Here is an 18,234-nt window from a genome sequence, read left to right as displayed (position 1 = left end):
AGGCAGTTCGCCGCCAATTCAATTCTGCCAGTGAGTGAGTCATCGAGCGCGTTAGTGATTCAAAGGGGCCAATTTTTTTCGCACTCGTACTATGGCGAGATTCCTAAAAGATCTTAACATACATAAATCCTCTGGTCCGGCTCATATCCCCGCTATTGTTCTGAAAAGGTGATTTTCAACGCTGGCAAAACCACTGCGTAAGCTTTTTCATCTGTTCAACTGATCAGGTCTCGTTCCGAGCGAATGGAAAACCGTATTTGTACAGCCTCTACCCAAAAGAGGCAAATCTTCCTCACCCTCTTATAACCGATCGATTGTACTCAATTCCCTTTTTTGCAAGGTCATGGAAACGGTCATTGATTATCAGCTCAAGAAATATTTCGAAGATCGAAAGCTTCTTAAAAACTGACAATACGGCTTTCATAGCGATAGGTCCACTGGCGATCTCATGGTTCATCTCACCGAACAATATAGCAAATCTTTACACCGCTATAACAAAAGCATTTGATTTGACCGATATAACAAAAGCATTTGATAGGGTATGGCATCAGGTCCTCTTATCGAAAATGCGTGCCTTTGGTTTTCATGAATCACTCCTTCATTGGATTAGTAATTACCTTTCGGATCGGTCAATACAAGTGGTATTGGATGGATTCAAGTCTGAAAACCACAAAATAAATGCTGGTGTTCCCCAGGGCTCTGTTTTATCTCCAACACTCCGTATCTCACAAGTTTGGACCTTATATCAAGATATTAAAGCACGAAAAGTGCTTGTCTGGAGAATTTGAAAAAACTGTAGAAGTAAAATAAGATTACCTACTAACTACTCTTTTTTTCATCTTATATAACAATGACATAACGGATGCTGTAAAAGGTGGAATTGAGCTATGTCAAAAACTGAACCGAGGTTTGTTATTTGCGGATGATATAGTCTTCTTTGCAAGGACAGTTGGTAGCGTGCAGCACATGGAGAACATTATTTTAAAGACTTAACCTAACAATTAACTTGAAGAAATTCTTCATTCTGCTTCTTAGAAATGGTAGAGAGAGATATAAACAGAAGGAAAAGTACATATTCCAATTAGAAGAAATAGAAAAAGTAAAAGAATACAAATATGCCGGAGTGATAGTAACGTCGAACATAAACATGAATAAGCATCTCAAAGTCAAATTTGCTGAATCACAAGCGAGTGATCTGGGGTAGTTATATACAAAATAAAAGTATTTCACATACCTCAAAATAAGATATATTTCGTGCAACCGCAATTTTATCATTCTCCTTTATAGACCGCAAGCCTGAGGGTGCAAATCCTTTGAAGTCGTTGAAAAGTTTCTTCGTTACTTCACTAAGAGATACTTTAAATTACCAAGAAAATCACCAAATTATATTCTTCACTTAGACCCCGGTATTTGTTTGAATATGTTTTGAATACCCTTAAGCCTTACTTCAACTATATAGTAAGACTCTTGGTAATGCACGAACAAAGGATACCAAAAATATCATTTACACATTTAATGTCAACTGGAGGAGGTTGTATTCGGGAGTGGAATTAATTTACTCATAACAACCGATGAACAACCGGAATCACATAAACATAAACTAGATGACTTGCTGAAGAAGACTGGAAACAGATTGTGTAGAATGATGATAAAGTGAATTGGAGCACTAAATACTTTTTTCTTAGCAAACCATTCAACAAAACTGATACGTGTAATTACAATCTTTCGATTAAGAGGAGAAATATTAAATCTTAATTTTATACCACAGCGATTTAAGGGCAGATATTTCTTTTCCTGTGGCTTCTTTCAACAAATATCCAATGTCTTGTAATAAAAAATAGAAAATAGAGTTTTTTACTCTGGTGTGTCTAAAATGAATATCATTACGGAATTTTATAACGACATTCGTAACATGTCTGCAATTCATTACTTCTAAAGAAAATAAAAGCAGCAACGTTTTAAAGAGTCTTGCAAGAACAATCAAAGAAAGATTGTCTTAATTTGTATTAGTAAAGCTAGCATTTTAGCTGGTGAAGATATGAAGTTTAATATGGCAGAATAAGGTATCTCCAATACAAAAAAAAATAGAAACATAGACTTTAAAATTGACTTTCATCTGCTGAGAGTAAAAACATAACCACAAATTTTCTGTAAAGGAACCTGTTTATTTATTGGCATTTGCCGTCAAACATTAAAAAAAAGTATTTTACTACTAAAGTAAAATTTTCCCAGTTCTAGGTTTCAATCAATATCAACAAATCTTTTGAATACCGTCGTTATCAGCTACGTTGAGCAAAACACTTTTTATGGAGTTCAAAAATATACTCAACATTCTTGCAACAAATAAAACTTTAAAAAAAAAGTTCTGGAACTTTTGTCTAATATTTATTCCTTAATTTTCATTAAAACAAAAAAAAAACTTTCAAGACTTACCTCTGACGGAATCGTAGGTCAGCCCGATGTTCAAACATCATAACAGCAAATGGCCCATCTGGTGGCCTTAATTCTTGTGATGTTCTTATGTACAGATATGCCAAAAGAATCGTTGGCCCACAATACCTTAAAGATTCAAAAATTAAGCACAATTTATTATTAAATCAATTTTGTATAGACTTGTTAGAGTATGTATAATGTTTAGTAAGTTTCCTAAAAGCTTACTTGAATATAAAAAGAATACAAATAACAAATTAAAATAAAGATGTGTTTAGTGATAACATGAACGAATATTCTTTGTTTTTTTATTTAAAACTCATAGTGTAATGGAGTTTTGTAAAATGCATCCAAGAAATTGATTTGGAAATAGGTATTACTTTGACGCAACAGGGCTTACCAATAAGAGGAAACTATGATGGTTACTATGACAAACGATATTCTCCAAATGGTTGCTACATGTTATTGGTGCCTCACTGCTTAATTTTAAACATTTTTAAGAAGAGTGTATCGTTCTATTTTCAGTTATGGCCTAATTTTTATTTATCAAATGTCACAAAATGTCAGCTTTAAAATGAAACCTAAAATATGAAAAGTGTTAATTCATGATGAATTTGAGGCACTGGGTTAAATGGCTAAAGGACCACCGTAATTTGAGGATTAATGGAATTAAAATACAGGTCTAATCGAAATTTGACGGAAAAAATGTCAAACACACTCAAATTAAAACTGATTACACTTTTCATACTTTCAACCTCGAATCTACTCCAAATTCTATTATAGTGTTCCCCAGCAGCGGGAGTTGGTTGCAGTGAGGCAGCATGGCCACCGTTTAATACCCCATCGTCAAAATAAGTTTGTCTTATTTCTCACAATAATTTGGCCTTATTTCACTGCAGCAAATTACAATATGATCAGCTGCTAAAAATTGGCATTATTTGTTGTAAAGTGCAAGAAGGCCCATTTTTGAATGTTGGTCTAATTGCACTTGGCCAACAGTGATTTCACAGTGAAACCCTAATTCATTTCCTCTGCAAATGTCCTGCTTTGGCAAACACTAGAATAAAATACTTTGGAAAAGTATTCTTTCAAGAACTTGATGAGCTATCTGAGACAAAGATAAGAGACCTAATCTTTTTTCTCAATGCGACAAAATGGCTCTAACATAATCGCTATGAAGCTTCTCTATCAATCTATCGCTTTCAATCAAAGGTCAAACGAGTTTTTGGTATCAAAACGGCGGCGCACTACAGCGCTAATTGGATCTCAGGCTAGGTTGCCTTGAGATCGCCATTTCTACCTACCTACCTTCACTTATATATACACCTTATATCACAGCCTATTGTATAGTATCTTATCTGCTGAATATATTTTACTGATTAATCCTTTATTTTCTTCTTCGTTTGATCAGAAACTACCTTTCTAACGGTTCAATACAAGCTTTATTATATGGTTTCAATTCATAAACAAAATGGTGGCATTCCTCAAGGCTCCGTTTCGTCTTCTACTCTCTTTCTTACATTCATAAACAATCTTTTGTCTGCAACTTCTAATCTTATTTTAAAAGGCTTTGCTAACGAGAATACCCCCATCTTTTCATATTCGTTTCTAGATTCACATAATTGTCCTTCAAATGTTGAACTTTAACTGCAGCTTATGATAAGCTTATTAAATTCCGATCTCTACAGCATTTTCCAATGGGTAGTATTAAATATGTAGAGTTAGGTGCTTCAAAAACTCAATGCTGTCACTTGTCGTTAAATCTCTACCCACACACGATAATCCTTTCCATGAGCTTATCTTGCATTGAGGAAACTTATCAACTTTCAGAACTCGGTATTTGTATTACATTCACAGATCACCTATTGTGGAATGATTACATATTTTATTTAGGATTTCCAATAAGGTTGTAATTATCAAAGCATTTATATATCATTCAAACACCTAGGCAATGTTTTATGCCTTTCGTTGTTTTTCCGATTGCATTCCTTTTCGTAATACTCGCACAGGAATGCTCATCAAATTGCTCTTGATTTGAAGTTCGGAATTTTTGTCAAGTATAGAAGTTATTTTTTTAACCACACGTTGAGAATGTGGAATGTTTTACCCAACTCAAGGCTTTAAGACCAATGTGCACCAGTATCTTACCTAAAATCCTTTCCTATTTCCCTAAAGCTTGCATTGTGTTAAAGCTTTAAGCATGTTAAGGGTACTAGTAACAATTCAAGTATGTGTAAATTATAAAAAAATAAACTTTCTATTTTAAAATACATTATATCACATAAATACAAATAAGTAATACCTTTAGAATATCTAAATAAAATATAAAATTTGTTTAAATAAATAAATATATTCATCACCATTAATGTAAACATGTGTCAATGTGTTCATAAGTAAATGATTAAAAATATACAAATGTGTTTATACATTTTGTGTTAATATTATTGTTAATTTAAAATGTCGACAAAAATAGAAACAATTAATTTCTTTTTTTACATTTAAATGTTGATAGAATCGTCAAATGTACAAAACATAAACAAAAATTCTTTTACAAACACACACAATATTGACCTGCATAAAATCTCTGCAATCACCTAATTATGCAGATTGGAAATATTTTTTTTAATTATTATAACAATGAAACAAAAATATAACACCCACTTACATCAACACAAAAAGTCCTCGCATGTACTCATGCATGTCATCCATTAAATTGATCACGCAAAGTCCACTGCCTTTCAAATGAATTGAATAGTCCTTAAAAATATATGTAAAAGAAAAGAGGTACATATGAACAACAATTGAATCAGATATTATCGCTTATACATATAAGTGTAAGGCTACGTATGTATACACAAACAATGCAATCAATCAATGTAATATCCTTTTGTGTAGTTACAGGATGGTTGGTAAGGGCTATAGTTAATGTATTCCTGTTATATGTTGTTATAAAAAATTATCATTTTATTAAGTTATGCAAATTTGTAAGGCTTTTCTTAGAACGAATTTATTTCATTCGTTTTCAAACTTCCCTTTTTCGTTTTACGCTTTTTAAAAATATCGAATGATATCAAAAAATCTTACATAATATGCATTTAAACTCCAATTGAAGGTATACTCACAATATAGTCCTACATTTTATACATTTAACATAAATAAATATTTTTGACTCTTTGAATGATTTTTCCGGAATGTAAATAAGTTTAGCAATATTTAACTTTACTTTTTTAAATAACAATATGAAGTGATTTTAATTTGTTTCCTGGGGGGGGGGTTGAATAACTTGTATAAGAGAAATTAACATGGTGTAAATTGATAACCTTGGGCAGCGCAACTATTTTATTTTTTTCATTTATAAATATCTTGATTCATATTTATGTGTACCGGACAAATATGGACCGATATTAAGCATTGAATGATTTATTACCAAATTTTTTCGAAACCAATAAATTTCGGACTAGGGGATTTCGTTGAATCCGAAGACCTTCTTTTGAATTTCTTTTATAGTGTCTACGATGACGCAAAGTGCTTCATAGATTCGATTATTTAAGTGCTGGCTGTATCCCAGAAAGTATTCTTCTTCGGAGATGCCTCATCAAGAAAGTTAGCACCTGCGCAAAAAGCAATGGACTATGTGTTAGTCAGAGCAAAACTGAACTAATGCTCTGTACGACCCAAACTAAAATACCTGCTTTCACCCTAGCCCCACTGAACAGTCTAATCCTGTCTTAATCCTCCAGCGTGATATATCCAGGTGCCATTCTAGATCTTAAACTTAACTGAAAAATAAACATTGAAGATCGGGTTAAGAGGGCTTGCATTGACTCTTGTAAAAAAACATTAGATAAGAAGTAGGGCTTCTTTCATATTAAGTATTGTGTAGCGCTCTAAAGCTTAATGAATCAAACTGTTGGTTTTTGAAGCCCAATGTACACGGCAACGCCAATGAACTGATTCCAGCGGATATTTTTGCGATGGGCACTGGCTACTGCACCCGTCCCCTGCAATGAACCCCAGCAGGGATTTTAAAGTCATCTTTGATGCCAGAAAGGATTGGGAGGATAGCATGGTTTCCACAGACTTCAAAACCACTATCTTAACGGAGTGTGAAGTTGGGTCGAGAATCTTCTGTGAGTCATTAATTATCTCTAAGACAGCTCCCTGTTAGTGTCAGTGTATTTGCAAAATACTCAAATCAAACTTAAAGCAAACAAAATAGAAACACGGTTATTTACACCTATACAAATTCTATAGTCGTCCAAAAATGTCGGGATAACCTCTTCAGCTTCAACATCAATCACCGTGTCACTCTTATTTGGGTTCCAGTTCCTCTTAGCTTGATGGAAATGAACGGGCCGATGAGTTGGCCCGGCAAGGATCAGCACTTGTACAAAGCGTAGATATTCCTCTTGGACCTGTGCAGCAGGTGAAACACTCTAACAGATTGTACCATATTCAGGAGAATATGGCATTCCTATAACAGTTCAATCAAACTCTAATGAAGACCCAGGCATAATATAGCCAGAGTCACGGCAATATGTACCAGACATTATCTGATAGGGAAGCATGCAGCAAAGCTTGGTATTAATATTCTGCCATGGCCAGTTCTAGATTATAAAGCTAAAGTTTAAGGCCGTTATTTAAACGTATCGATGAACTTTTCGAGATGAATGTCAAAAACCCGATTTCCTTTCTGAATGCGATGAAATGGCTCTGGAACAATATAATATAAAGAAATATAATTATAATACAATTAAAGAGGATGGGATGCGGCGCACACTGATAACTCCCCACCCATCTGTCTATTTGTCTTGCTTAAAAGTTTTTAGGTTTTTTTTTTTCGGTGAAATGGTTCGATTTCAAAATCTACTTTTGTAAACGAAATTTTTAGTCGGAAACCAATTTTTACCAATTTTAGTAGCATTTCTTTAAAATTTTTGTTTCTTTTATAAACAAATGCGAACCGATTATTAATTTTAAAAAAATGTTCGTATTATTTTTTGTAGATTTTAATCGTTAATGAAAAAACCGGACTGTTGGATTTTTATAAAAAATGTACTGAATGTCGAAAACAATATTTTGTGTGAGATAAAATAAGTTTGACGCCAATGTTTTTAATTTTTGAAAAGTTATTTAATTCGAAAGTAAATTTTTACCAACCTTGAGTAATGTTTCTTTAGGTTTTTATTTTTATAAAAGAAAACTGTCAATTCGATTTTTCTCAAATAATAAATAAAAAACAAGCCGACGTCGTTTGTTTAAGTGCATTTTATCGACTATCCTTAGTAGTAATTATTAAAAATTCAAGTTTTTATCATGATTTACAGCAAACAGAATTGCTCTAAAGTAAAGGCTAGTGCACCACCCTTTATTATCTGCAAAATCAACTACACCGCCTTCGTATATAAAACCTTTAGTACTGAAATAGTTCGTTTTTATAAGGGCTGCACCTAGTAGGTACGGCGATATTAACTACTGAAGTTTTTGTTTGACTAAACTTTTTTAACTTAGATTTATATGCAAAGTTGTTACGACAATTTTAAAATCATTAAAGATGGTTACCTATTTTAAACAAATTTTGATAGAGTAATTTTATATGTAAGAAATACATTTTGTTAGTAAATTAAATAAGAGTTTGCCTGAATAATTATAATATTTGTCATAAATAATAAACTTTATAATATAAAAATTAAATAATTTTAATGACACTTTTTTGAGAATAAGAGGAAATATTCAGTTTTTAAAGAAGAGACGTTGAATAAGAGAAGGTCATATTGATATTATATTCTACGAAAAGAGCATTTTTTTTATTTTCAGAAAATAAACTAAAGTGACCTTTAAATTCCTGAAGCCCGTCTTCAATGCCATCTCATTTTTGACGAACATTAAAAGTGAAAGGCTTTGTTAAAGTTGTTTTTTAATTTCAAAATTGATCCTAATAAATTAAAGAAATCTACCCTTTGAAGTGAATTTGCTTTGGATGCTCTAGAATTGAAATATTAAATACTGAATATTAAGAAGAATATAAATGTTCCAAAAACAGCAAACCTTCTATTCTCAATAAACTAACTATAAATTTAATAACATTGTAAACATTTCATAACTTTTAATTCAAAATAAAAAAGACTTAAATCCCTCGACAAATAAAGTGAAAAATGATTCTTCAACGAGTAATTTGTTAGTGCTATAAATTTGCTATAAAGTTTCTTCCTAATTTATTTACTTACATTACTTTCTTTTTTATTAAATTCTTTTAAAAATTATGTACCTGAATTTACATTTTCCTTAAATTCAAACACTTTTTCCCTTACATTTTTAAGCTTTGTTGACTCCTTTTTTATCAAAATAGAAAATTGTTTATATCAGATTTTGTTTTAATTTTTATTAAAAATTTTTAAAATTTTGTATTAAATTTTCTCCTTTTCTGGCTTTTGAAACTATTTTCCCATTTATAAAAATGGCAACAGAAAAAGAATATGTTATTTTTGAAAAAAGCTACGTTTTAACAAAATTTTTGAAATATCTGCAGGAAACGCACACAAACCCGTTCTTTTTGAATATCAGTCAAACAAAACTGAGGTTCCATTCATCGGGCAGGTTTTTTTAGACTTCAGCTTAGATTTTTTAATCTTTATTTCGTTGGCTTTCGTCATATATATTGAATGTATCATCCTTGTCTAAAACATACATTTTCATATTTCAAGGGTTAAAATTTTAGTTATTTGATTTTCTTTTAAAACATTGATGTCCAGCAAGGTAAATTGGGTAACTTTTTGCCTACATGTATCTTAATATAAACTACTAAAGGGCTAACATACAATGACAGCATCTACATATACCGGATGTATAGAGCAATGTTTAGTTTTGGCAGTCCTGCCAAAGTCGTCCACAAAGATTAAAAACAACTTAACCTTAATGTATTAAGACTAGGTGATGCGCTGCGATGCGATTTCTTTATGCTCGTCCTTGAAAGAATAATATGGAGCTTGCACGTCAACACTAGAGGTACAATCTTTCAAAAGTTTATCCAATTACTACGATACGCTTACAACGTTCACATAATCGGAAGAACTCAGTGTGAATTCAATAGGGCTTATGCTAGTATTGAATCATATGCGGCAAAAATGGGTTAAGCGCCATCTGAAGTAAATAAGGTTAAAATACGCATTATGTTATTTGAAGTTTTTCAGCCTTCTTTAAAGAATATTTAAGAATATTTTTTTAAAAGTGTCCAAAAACTCTCGATCCGCTCATGTGCTGCTTTGATTTGTAAGATGTATTTCAACGATAAACTTTTTTTTTTGTTACACTTCAGAATTTTCAGAAAGAATTAAGCTTATAGCAAGCGTGTACGATCAGAGACTCATCATAAGTGCATGTGTTAGTTGTTATTAAGAAAATAATACAATTGTAGCCTAACATACGCACAAAATACAAAATATAATTAACATTTAACTATTTCAGAACAAAAAATAAAATAAGAACGTTTAAGATAGTTGGGCACTGGTTCTAAACAATGACGATGAACTGTTTTAGTTCTATAAAATGCTTATTCGACTCAAAGCTTCATTCTTCCCATAGTTAGTTCTATGCAAGTCAATATGTAAAATGAAATGTACGCAGGGGATGAGTTCCGCCTCGGTAATTCAAATGTACACAAGAAAGCAAATAAGGTGCATCAATTTCACCATTACTGAGTTGATGAAAAAATACTAAGTCATTATTAACACGCCTTTGATGGAGAGATTGCATTTGAAGAAGTAGAATACGATGTTCATAGGGAGGCAGATCACAGGGATCTTCCCAAGGAAGACCTTTTAGGGCAAAGCGAATGAAATTATGTTGAATTGAATCAATACGTTTTATATGAAGTTCGTAATAGGGATTCCATAGCTGCGAAGCATATTCAAAATGAGGACAATTATACAAAGAAAGAGTAACATAGGGATCATTGAACTCCTTTGCCTAGTGTTTTATAAAACCAAGCATAGAACTTGCTTTTTTAACAATTAAATTAATGTATAATTCCGTGGCTAAGTTGGTCAAAAGCTTTAGAAAAGTCAGTGTATACACAATCAACTTCATTACCTTGTTCTAAAACTTTTGAACATATTTTTAAGAATGTGAGGAGATTAGTAACGGTTGATCTTTTTTTCACAAAACCATGTTGCTGCTAGCAAATGATATTTTTACTTAAATATGCTACAATTTCACAAACAACTTGTTCAAATACTTTAGGAATGCAAGAAAGCTTTGCAATGGGCCTGTAGTTGCTTATATCCGACTTGTTACCTTTCTTGAAAATTGGTGTTAGAAATGACTTCTTCCATATACTGGGAAATTTGCCAGTTTTGAGAGAAAGATTGAATAAGAAAGTAAAGCATTACTACACTTTTTTAGTACTATCGGGGGAATACCATCAGGACCGGCTGAGCAGTCATCATTCAACGCGGATAAAAGATTAAGAACCGTACTCTTTAGCACAGGTATGTGACTACAGCTAGTTCGCGAAAAGTAGTAATGATTATGAAAATATACTTCATCAACTCCTTCAGGGCTATTAACAAAAGACTGCCGTAAATTTGTTGCAAAAGCGTTACAGATATCAAAAGTTTTATCTAACGAATGGTTCTTGTAAGTGAAGTTAACTGGAAAGCCATCTGAATTTTTCTTTGAGTTTACAAAATTCCAAAAGTTTTTAGGATTCTCTTTCAAAGAGGTGTCCATATCTGTAACATTACAAGCATATAAAAAATTAGAAAGAGATTTAAATTGGTTAAAGAGTTCAACATAAAAAGAGAAGTTGATTGGAGACAGAGTTTTAGGATACGTTTTCCATGCCTTATTTTGTTTGTTGCGCAGTAAACGCAATTCTTTCGTGTACCAAGGATGGCTAAAGTTTGTATTTCTTGATTTCTGTATGGGTACATTTTTTTAAAAACAATAATTAAGGATCTTATAAAGAGTTGAAATTGCTTCTTCAATGTTAGAAAATGCTAGTGTATCAGCAATTCCAGAAATGGTTAAATCTTCAGACAACTGCTGGAAATTGGCTCTTCTGCAATCAAAATTATATAAGCAATCAAAAGAATTACTGTGATTAGTAAGGTGATTACTTAAGTCAAAAAAAATGTCCAAAGGGTGTTGATATTTGTCAATATTAGTAATTGCTGATCTAGATTCTAGAACAAGAGTACTAATAGCGTCAGAAGAAAAGACTAAATCGAGAATTCGATTTTTTGAGTTTTTAATACAGCTTGTTTGCTGTAAGTCAGTAAGAAGGACTTTATCGAGAAGTAAGTATTTGCAATTTAAAATTTCTGTCTGATATTACGTTGATATTAATCACAACAAATTTTTTGTAATACTTTACAATCCATGTTTTTAACTATAGAAAATTGGTCCAAAGTTATAAAAGGTTATAAGAGACTTTCCATACACAATTTTGTTGATTATTTTTGTTTCTAGTTTTTAAGAGTGTTACCATCTTAACTTTAACAATTTTCATAAAAGAGGCTGTTTATTTTGGGCACATTACCAAAATATGCGTAAATGAATCTGAAACGAACTTTCAAGTCAAATAGTGACGGCGTACATAATTGATTTATATTTGTTTTTGATTACATTTGTTATTAGAAGCCTTTTTAGAATGCTTGTCTTCTTTTTTGCAAACAAATCGTATTCAAAGCTAAATTTTAGTTCCATTTCTTTAAGGAAGCCATATTCACAAATTGATCGAACAATACTCAATCAATTTTTTTCAAAAGAATATATATATGTACTTTACCTACATATGTACATATAAAACAAGTGTATTTAATTTATACAATAGAATCAATTTTCTTTGTGATAATATTTCTATTGAAAAGCTGATGAAAAATAAAACCATCTGCATACAGATCTTCTGCCCTCAGGAGAATTTGATGCAAGAAGCCATTAAGTTTCTATTGTACAGTTGATTTGACACAACACCTTTTTGTCATTAATAAAGGATTAGAGAAATGAATAAGGAACCTTTAACCTTCGTTTAGATATAATTTTCATATATTTATAAATTTGATTTCGATGAAAAGAAGTTCAATGATCAAATTATTCTTATTTCAATCATTTCAAATCAAAAAAGGACGAATTCAATATTATTTTGTATAGATGAAATATTATAAAAATCTAATTGAATAGAAAATACAAGACGCATAATTACTTTCTCGTCAATCAAACAGAAATAGAATACAAATCGTTAAATTTCAAATCAAAACCATTCGAAAAAGGACGAATTTTCAATATTGTGTAGTTTAGATGAAACATTGTAGAAACCTTATTGAATACAAAATACAAGATGTTTAATTAGTTTCGTGTCAATCAAACAGAAAGAGGATGAGAATTTTTTTAAGAATAAACTTTAAAAAATGAGATATTTGTATTCAAAAATCAACATGCTGTCAGTATTGTGGTGGAAACATTTTCTTTGCTTATTTTCTGTTATTGAAATATGAAAACTGTTGAAAGACGGGCCAATCCTACACTAAAATTTTGCTGTCAAACAATCAAACCCATTTTAGGAGAATTAATTATATTCATAAAATATATGTATGCATAGAAAACATACTTTTTTCAAAGCTGTAAATTGGAGAGATTACTTATTCAAAATTTAATTAAAATGTTTTCCATTATTCGGAAAATGTTATTACTTTTGGTTCAAACAAAGAGTTAAAGAGATGTATTTTTTATACTTTTGAAAGTCTAAAACGTCAGAACGAATTAAGTGCTTAGTATATTTATAAAGTATGTATTTCAAAATAGAAAACGATAAATATCATTTGTATACTAATACTTCACAAATACAAAATAGATTGGAACAAAAAACAGGCAAGGATGCGATCCGCACTCATAAGTTAGTTGATAATTTCCGGAATAAGCCGCATTGTCTCTTGAAAAACTATGCAATCAATAAATTAAAGTTTAATCGAACAAAAAGTCATGTTCGCATTTAGGAGGTCGAATCAAAAACTGTTTTTAATAATTTAACAGTTCTGCTCGTACAGACGTATAACGTGTACACCTAGACATTTCTCCAGAAACAATCGACTTAGATTCTAGGGCTATATACATGTGGAGAAATTAAAATGTAATGTCCATTCGACAAATCGGAAAGATGTGAATCCTATGAAAAACAAACCGTTTTCATTTTTTTTATTCAATATAATGCAGCTCTTAATGTATACTTTTTGGTAATCAAACAAAAATATGTTTAAAATAACACAGCTTTTCTACTTCAATCCTCTTATCGTTATGTCGTAGCTGAAATTCCATGGAAGATATAGGTACACTTTTTAGGAACCATAACTAATGTGGATGAGTGCTTTTTAAATATTCATGCCTCAGAGATAAAAACATCAAAATGGAATCAAAACCAAGAATTCGAAGAAATACAAATATGTACCTAGCCTTCCCTGCTTATATAATGATGGGATAGTAAGTTTATCTTTACTAAAGAACTGGAGGTTGTACGATTAATATAAATTATATTACAAAAATAAAAGTGTTAAACAGTCTTGAAACTATAGGTAGATTTTTAAAAACAACCAAAATCAATCATTTAGACTTTGTGGATTTTGTATAATTATTAGTAAGTACGTAAGTTATGCATTCATTCGTATTAATTTGCATCAATTTGTTTAATAAGAGGAATTTAAAAGCAAAGCAGTCCAATAGTACTCTTCAAGAAGTTTTTGATTCTCAACTCATATAACAGCATTTTTTTTTTAAATCTGATATTCTGATCTTAAAGCTAGATACTTTAGTGTGTTATTTAAGAGTTTTGGAAGATCGTTTCTTAATACCTTTAAAATGTGTCAATATCTCGATAACATTGACATTGAATCTTTCGTCATTAGTCCATCAATCAATCGACTATTTGGTTTATAGGTTTAGGTTAGGTTAAAGTGGCTGTCCGTGATGGAGTAGGACACAGCTCAGGTTCATTATTGAAACATTGTGATACCACATGAATCTTGAAGGTTTCTTCTAAGGACCGCAGTTTGAGTCCCTAAAGAAACGTGAAAGATTGATTATGTTAATAATATGGTTGAGATCATTCAAATCGTTATAGATGAATTCTCTTAGGTAGTTCTTGCGTTTTTGAGCTAGAGCAGAGCATGTACGGATGAGGTGAAGAACTGTTTCCTCCTTTGCCTCATCCAACTTCTGCAAAAGTCATTTGTGACTACGCTTAACCACGTGGCGTGCTTTCCCATTAGATAGTGCCCAGTTATGACACCGATTATCGAGCTTACATCTGCAATTTGCTTCAAGTGCTAAAAGTTGGCCAGATGTTTTTGTGACCTGAAACGTGGTGATTGCCTTCTTCATAGCGTCTTAAAATAGAAATAGTTTACATAAAAAGATTGGTATGCCAGCATTTGGCAACGTGGTAGAATTGGTTGAACTAATCCATTTCTAGCGAAGTCATCTGACCTGCAATTTCCTGGAATGTCTCTTTGACTCGGCCCAACAAAGGTAAATATCAAACAGTGGTTCAATCTCTATTAGAGACGAGCAGCAGTTATGGACTTTTATAGATTTTGTATAGAGAGAGAGTCCAGAGATACGGATACTTGATGTTGATATCACGCTTTCTTAAACCCAGGGCAAGACTTTTTTTATTACAAAAAGTTCCTCCTGAAACACGCTACAATTATAAGGAAAGTGGAATGACAGATTTAATTTCTTTTGTTTTTAATCCATCTCTGTAAAATTGTACTGACTGATCTTTTAGGAACGCCCTATCACCCCAGAAGGAGATGGTGTGCTCTGTGTGCTTTGGAATTGATTCTAAATATTTAAAAACTAATAGCATGAATAGCAGAGCTCGCAGCTATGTGTTTGATAAATATATCTAGAGCTGTGAAGCAGAGTGCCTTTTCAAAACGGTACCGCAAATGGCATCGTGCGAAGCGATCGACTTATTCTTAGGAGCCGGACGATGGACTTTATTTAAATTGTCACGGTTTATAGCTTTCTCTAAAGCAGTCCACCATACTGCCACACCGTACATTAAAATCGGCCTAAGTTTTGATGTGAATAACCAATGCGTGATTCTGGGTTGTAAGTCCCATTTATTACCAATAGCTTTTTTGCAAGAAAAGAGGGCTACAGTAGCTAGTACGGTGCGTACTAGAGTGTAGCGCTGTTTCCACCGATTTACCTTTACAGTAGGCATATTGAGACGAAGACAGAAGTCTTGTATCGATACTTGCCCTTAAATGGATATCAATCAATTTTATATAAGTTTTTGATCTTAAGGGTTGACTTGGAAGCATTTTCCTGCTTTGGGTAAAAAAACAACCTTTAAGAGAACGCGGACCATTTGTAAACAGCTGTTAAAAATTACTTCAAAGATTTGTGCAATTATATAGATACATTTCATTTTACTCTGTTCACTCTGTTAAAATCAACAATTTAAGTTAACTATTTTTAAAGTGAACAATTCATCTAAGACTAACTATGTCATTTTCATAATCTGTATTAATTGTTGCGTCATGTTAATAAATTTCCTTAAATTGGTGTTTTAAAAAAAAACGTAAATCGTACCCAACTCGACTAAGATATCACTTACTATTTTAACAGAGCATCTTTTTATTTATATATTTTAAACTTTGAAACCTTTAAAGTGCAGCAAAACCTTGAATGTTATACGAAAATAAAGCCCCAAGTCCCAACCCAACGAACACACCGTCCAACAATGTGTTTTTGATGCAACTTTATTACCTGATAAAGACTTACGAAGCAATTAAAGTTAAAGTTTTTGTGATTTAATAAATTGTTTTTGTTATAGTGAACCATGAACATTGTTTAATTTATTACCCCCAAACTACCAAACTATAGAAACAAGTGGTTCGCCACAACACCAAACAAGGTAGGATATATAAAGTGAAAACATAAACATCCTATAAAGCAGCATCTGTGAACAAAATACAAGGATGTTGGTTTTAGTAAGGTAGAATGCCTCTTGGCCTCGTATATAATCGATGAGAGGTGAATGTGGCGAGGACATGGCTTGGTAAAGGTAAAGCTATCTACAGTTGGTGTGTATCTATCCTTCTAAAAAATTGTTAACAGTCTATAAATATTGTAGTTGCACTTCGAAGTAATGTGGCTTTTCGGTTATTAAAAGGGAATACTATATACACACTTTTGCAAAATGATTATTTCAAACAGTCATTTTTTATTCCTTTTAACTATCTTTAGTGACGGACTTCATATCAATTTAAGTTTTCGCATTCATATTTCGTTTTAATAATTGAATTTCACAACAAAAAAAAACATTTTTTAAATTAATGTTATAATCTTAAGACAATTAATCATTTTTTCCTTTTTCGACATTTTGATTTCGAATAAGTATGCATATACTCGTAATAAACATGTACATTAAAACTTTTGAAATTCTTTCCATAACTAAACTTTTCAATTAAATTTTTGATATTATTTTTATAACCTCAACAAAATGGTGTTTACCGAACCAAAATTCCATTATAAAAATCAATAATTTATGTAAGTAGCTTCTATATGTTGAAGTTGGCTTTCAAATGGTTACAATTCTTCAATCTGCAAATATACATATACATTATACTAACATCTACTGTGGTTCTTACTTCTTAATATTTTAAATTGTATGTATGTAAATAATTTAAAAGTTTGTGTGAATTTATTACATCCCTTAGGATATTATATAGGTTTTGGCTTTGAGGTTGATCCGAAGGAAAGCAAATTGAAAATGTTACTTCCAAGTTGAAATTTTAAAAATAATCTATGTTACTTATTTTTTAAGGCGGAACCTAAAATTCAAAAGTTACCTGTAGTCAAAGATAGTTGGTTTTTATTGAGAATATTTAAGTGCAGTTTAGATAAGTTAGCAAATAAATTGCAGAACTGGGTCTCACGAACCTATATGAATTTCTTAAGAACAGAAATATTTTACACTCAAATGGTCTAAATATCTATTTAAATTCATATTAAAACATTAACCCACTTAAGGTTTTACTGAGTAAAATTATTTTAGTTTTTATAGAACACGTGTTTTGAAAGAATGTTTTCGTTAAAAAAGAAAATGTTCGTGTACATAATCTTTTTAACACTTTTATTTTACTATTGGAGATGTGTTTTTTACACTTTTTTATAGCTAATCATTTTTAATAATTTTATTTTAAATAAGAATAATCACTGCAAATAAAATAAAAAAGAGTCTGTGATGCGACTCACACTGATAACTTCCCATCCTATCTTGGATTTGTGTATAGGTTTAACAAAATGTTAATAACAATATTTTGTGTGTGATACAAAATTTAAAGTCAATAACTTTTTTTGTTCGATTTGAAAACCACTTCCTAACAGTTTCTGTTTAGTACAAAAATTTGTCAATTGAAGTCTTCTAATAAACAGCAAAAACAATTTAAATCTGTTGTCGTTCCCAAGAATTTTATTTCTTGCATACAAAAATACAGTTTGGATTTTTCTAAGACTATTAACAACAAAATTTAGAAAAAAATGAAATAATTTTGAAGTCAATACCTTCATTTATTCTCAAAATATTAATTGAATGTAGTTTTTTAGTTTGTAGACTCTAATTTGTATGAACAAACTGACAGTTGGATATTTATAAAAAAGTACTAAATGATGAAAACAAATGTTTTCCCATAAGATGTTTGTTTTAATCAGTCCGATTTTTCGAATTGAAATTTTTGGCATTTCTTGATATTTCAAGGTTTCTATGTTTATACGTAAGTACGTTCGGGAAATTTTTTTTCC

The 18,234-nt window shown here is 31.3% G+C and overlaps 1 protein-coding gene across 3 annotated transcripts in view; it reads right to left on the bottom strand.

Annotated features, from left to right (window-relative positions):
* LOC129946533 (uncharacterized) overlaps positions 1-18,234 on the bottom strand; it is a 152,313-nt gene that overhangs the window by 14,721 nt on the left and 119,358 nt on the right. For all 3 annotated transcript variants that reach the window (XM_056056753.1, XM_056056755.1, XM_056056754.1), the window contains 2 exons: positions 5,096-5,187; positions 2,434-2,559 (listed from right to left, as the gene is read on the bottom strand). In XM_056056753.1, coding sequence (XP_055912728.1) covers positions 2,434-2,559; positions 5,096-5,187 — 218 coding nt within the window. The remainder of the gene's footprint in view (positions 1-2,433; positions 2,560-5,095; positions 5,188-18,234) is intronic.

Source organism: Eupeodes corollae, chromosome 2 (assembly GCF_945859685.1).
Source record: "Eupeodes corollae chromosome 2, idEupCoro1.1, whole genome shotgun sequence".
Taxonomy (NCBI): Eukaryota; Metazoa; Arthropoda; class Insecta; order Diptera; family Syrphidae; genus Eupeodes; species Eupeodes corollae.
This window is presented reverse-complemented; position numbering and strand designations above follow the sequence as displayed.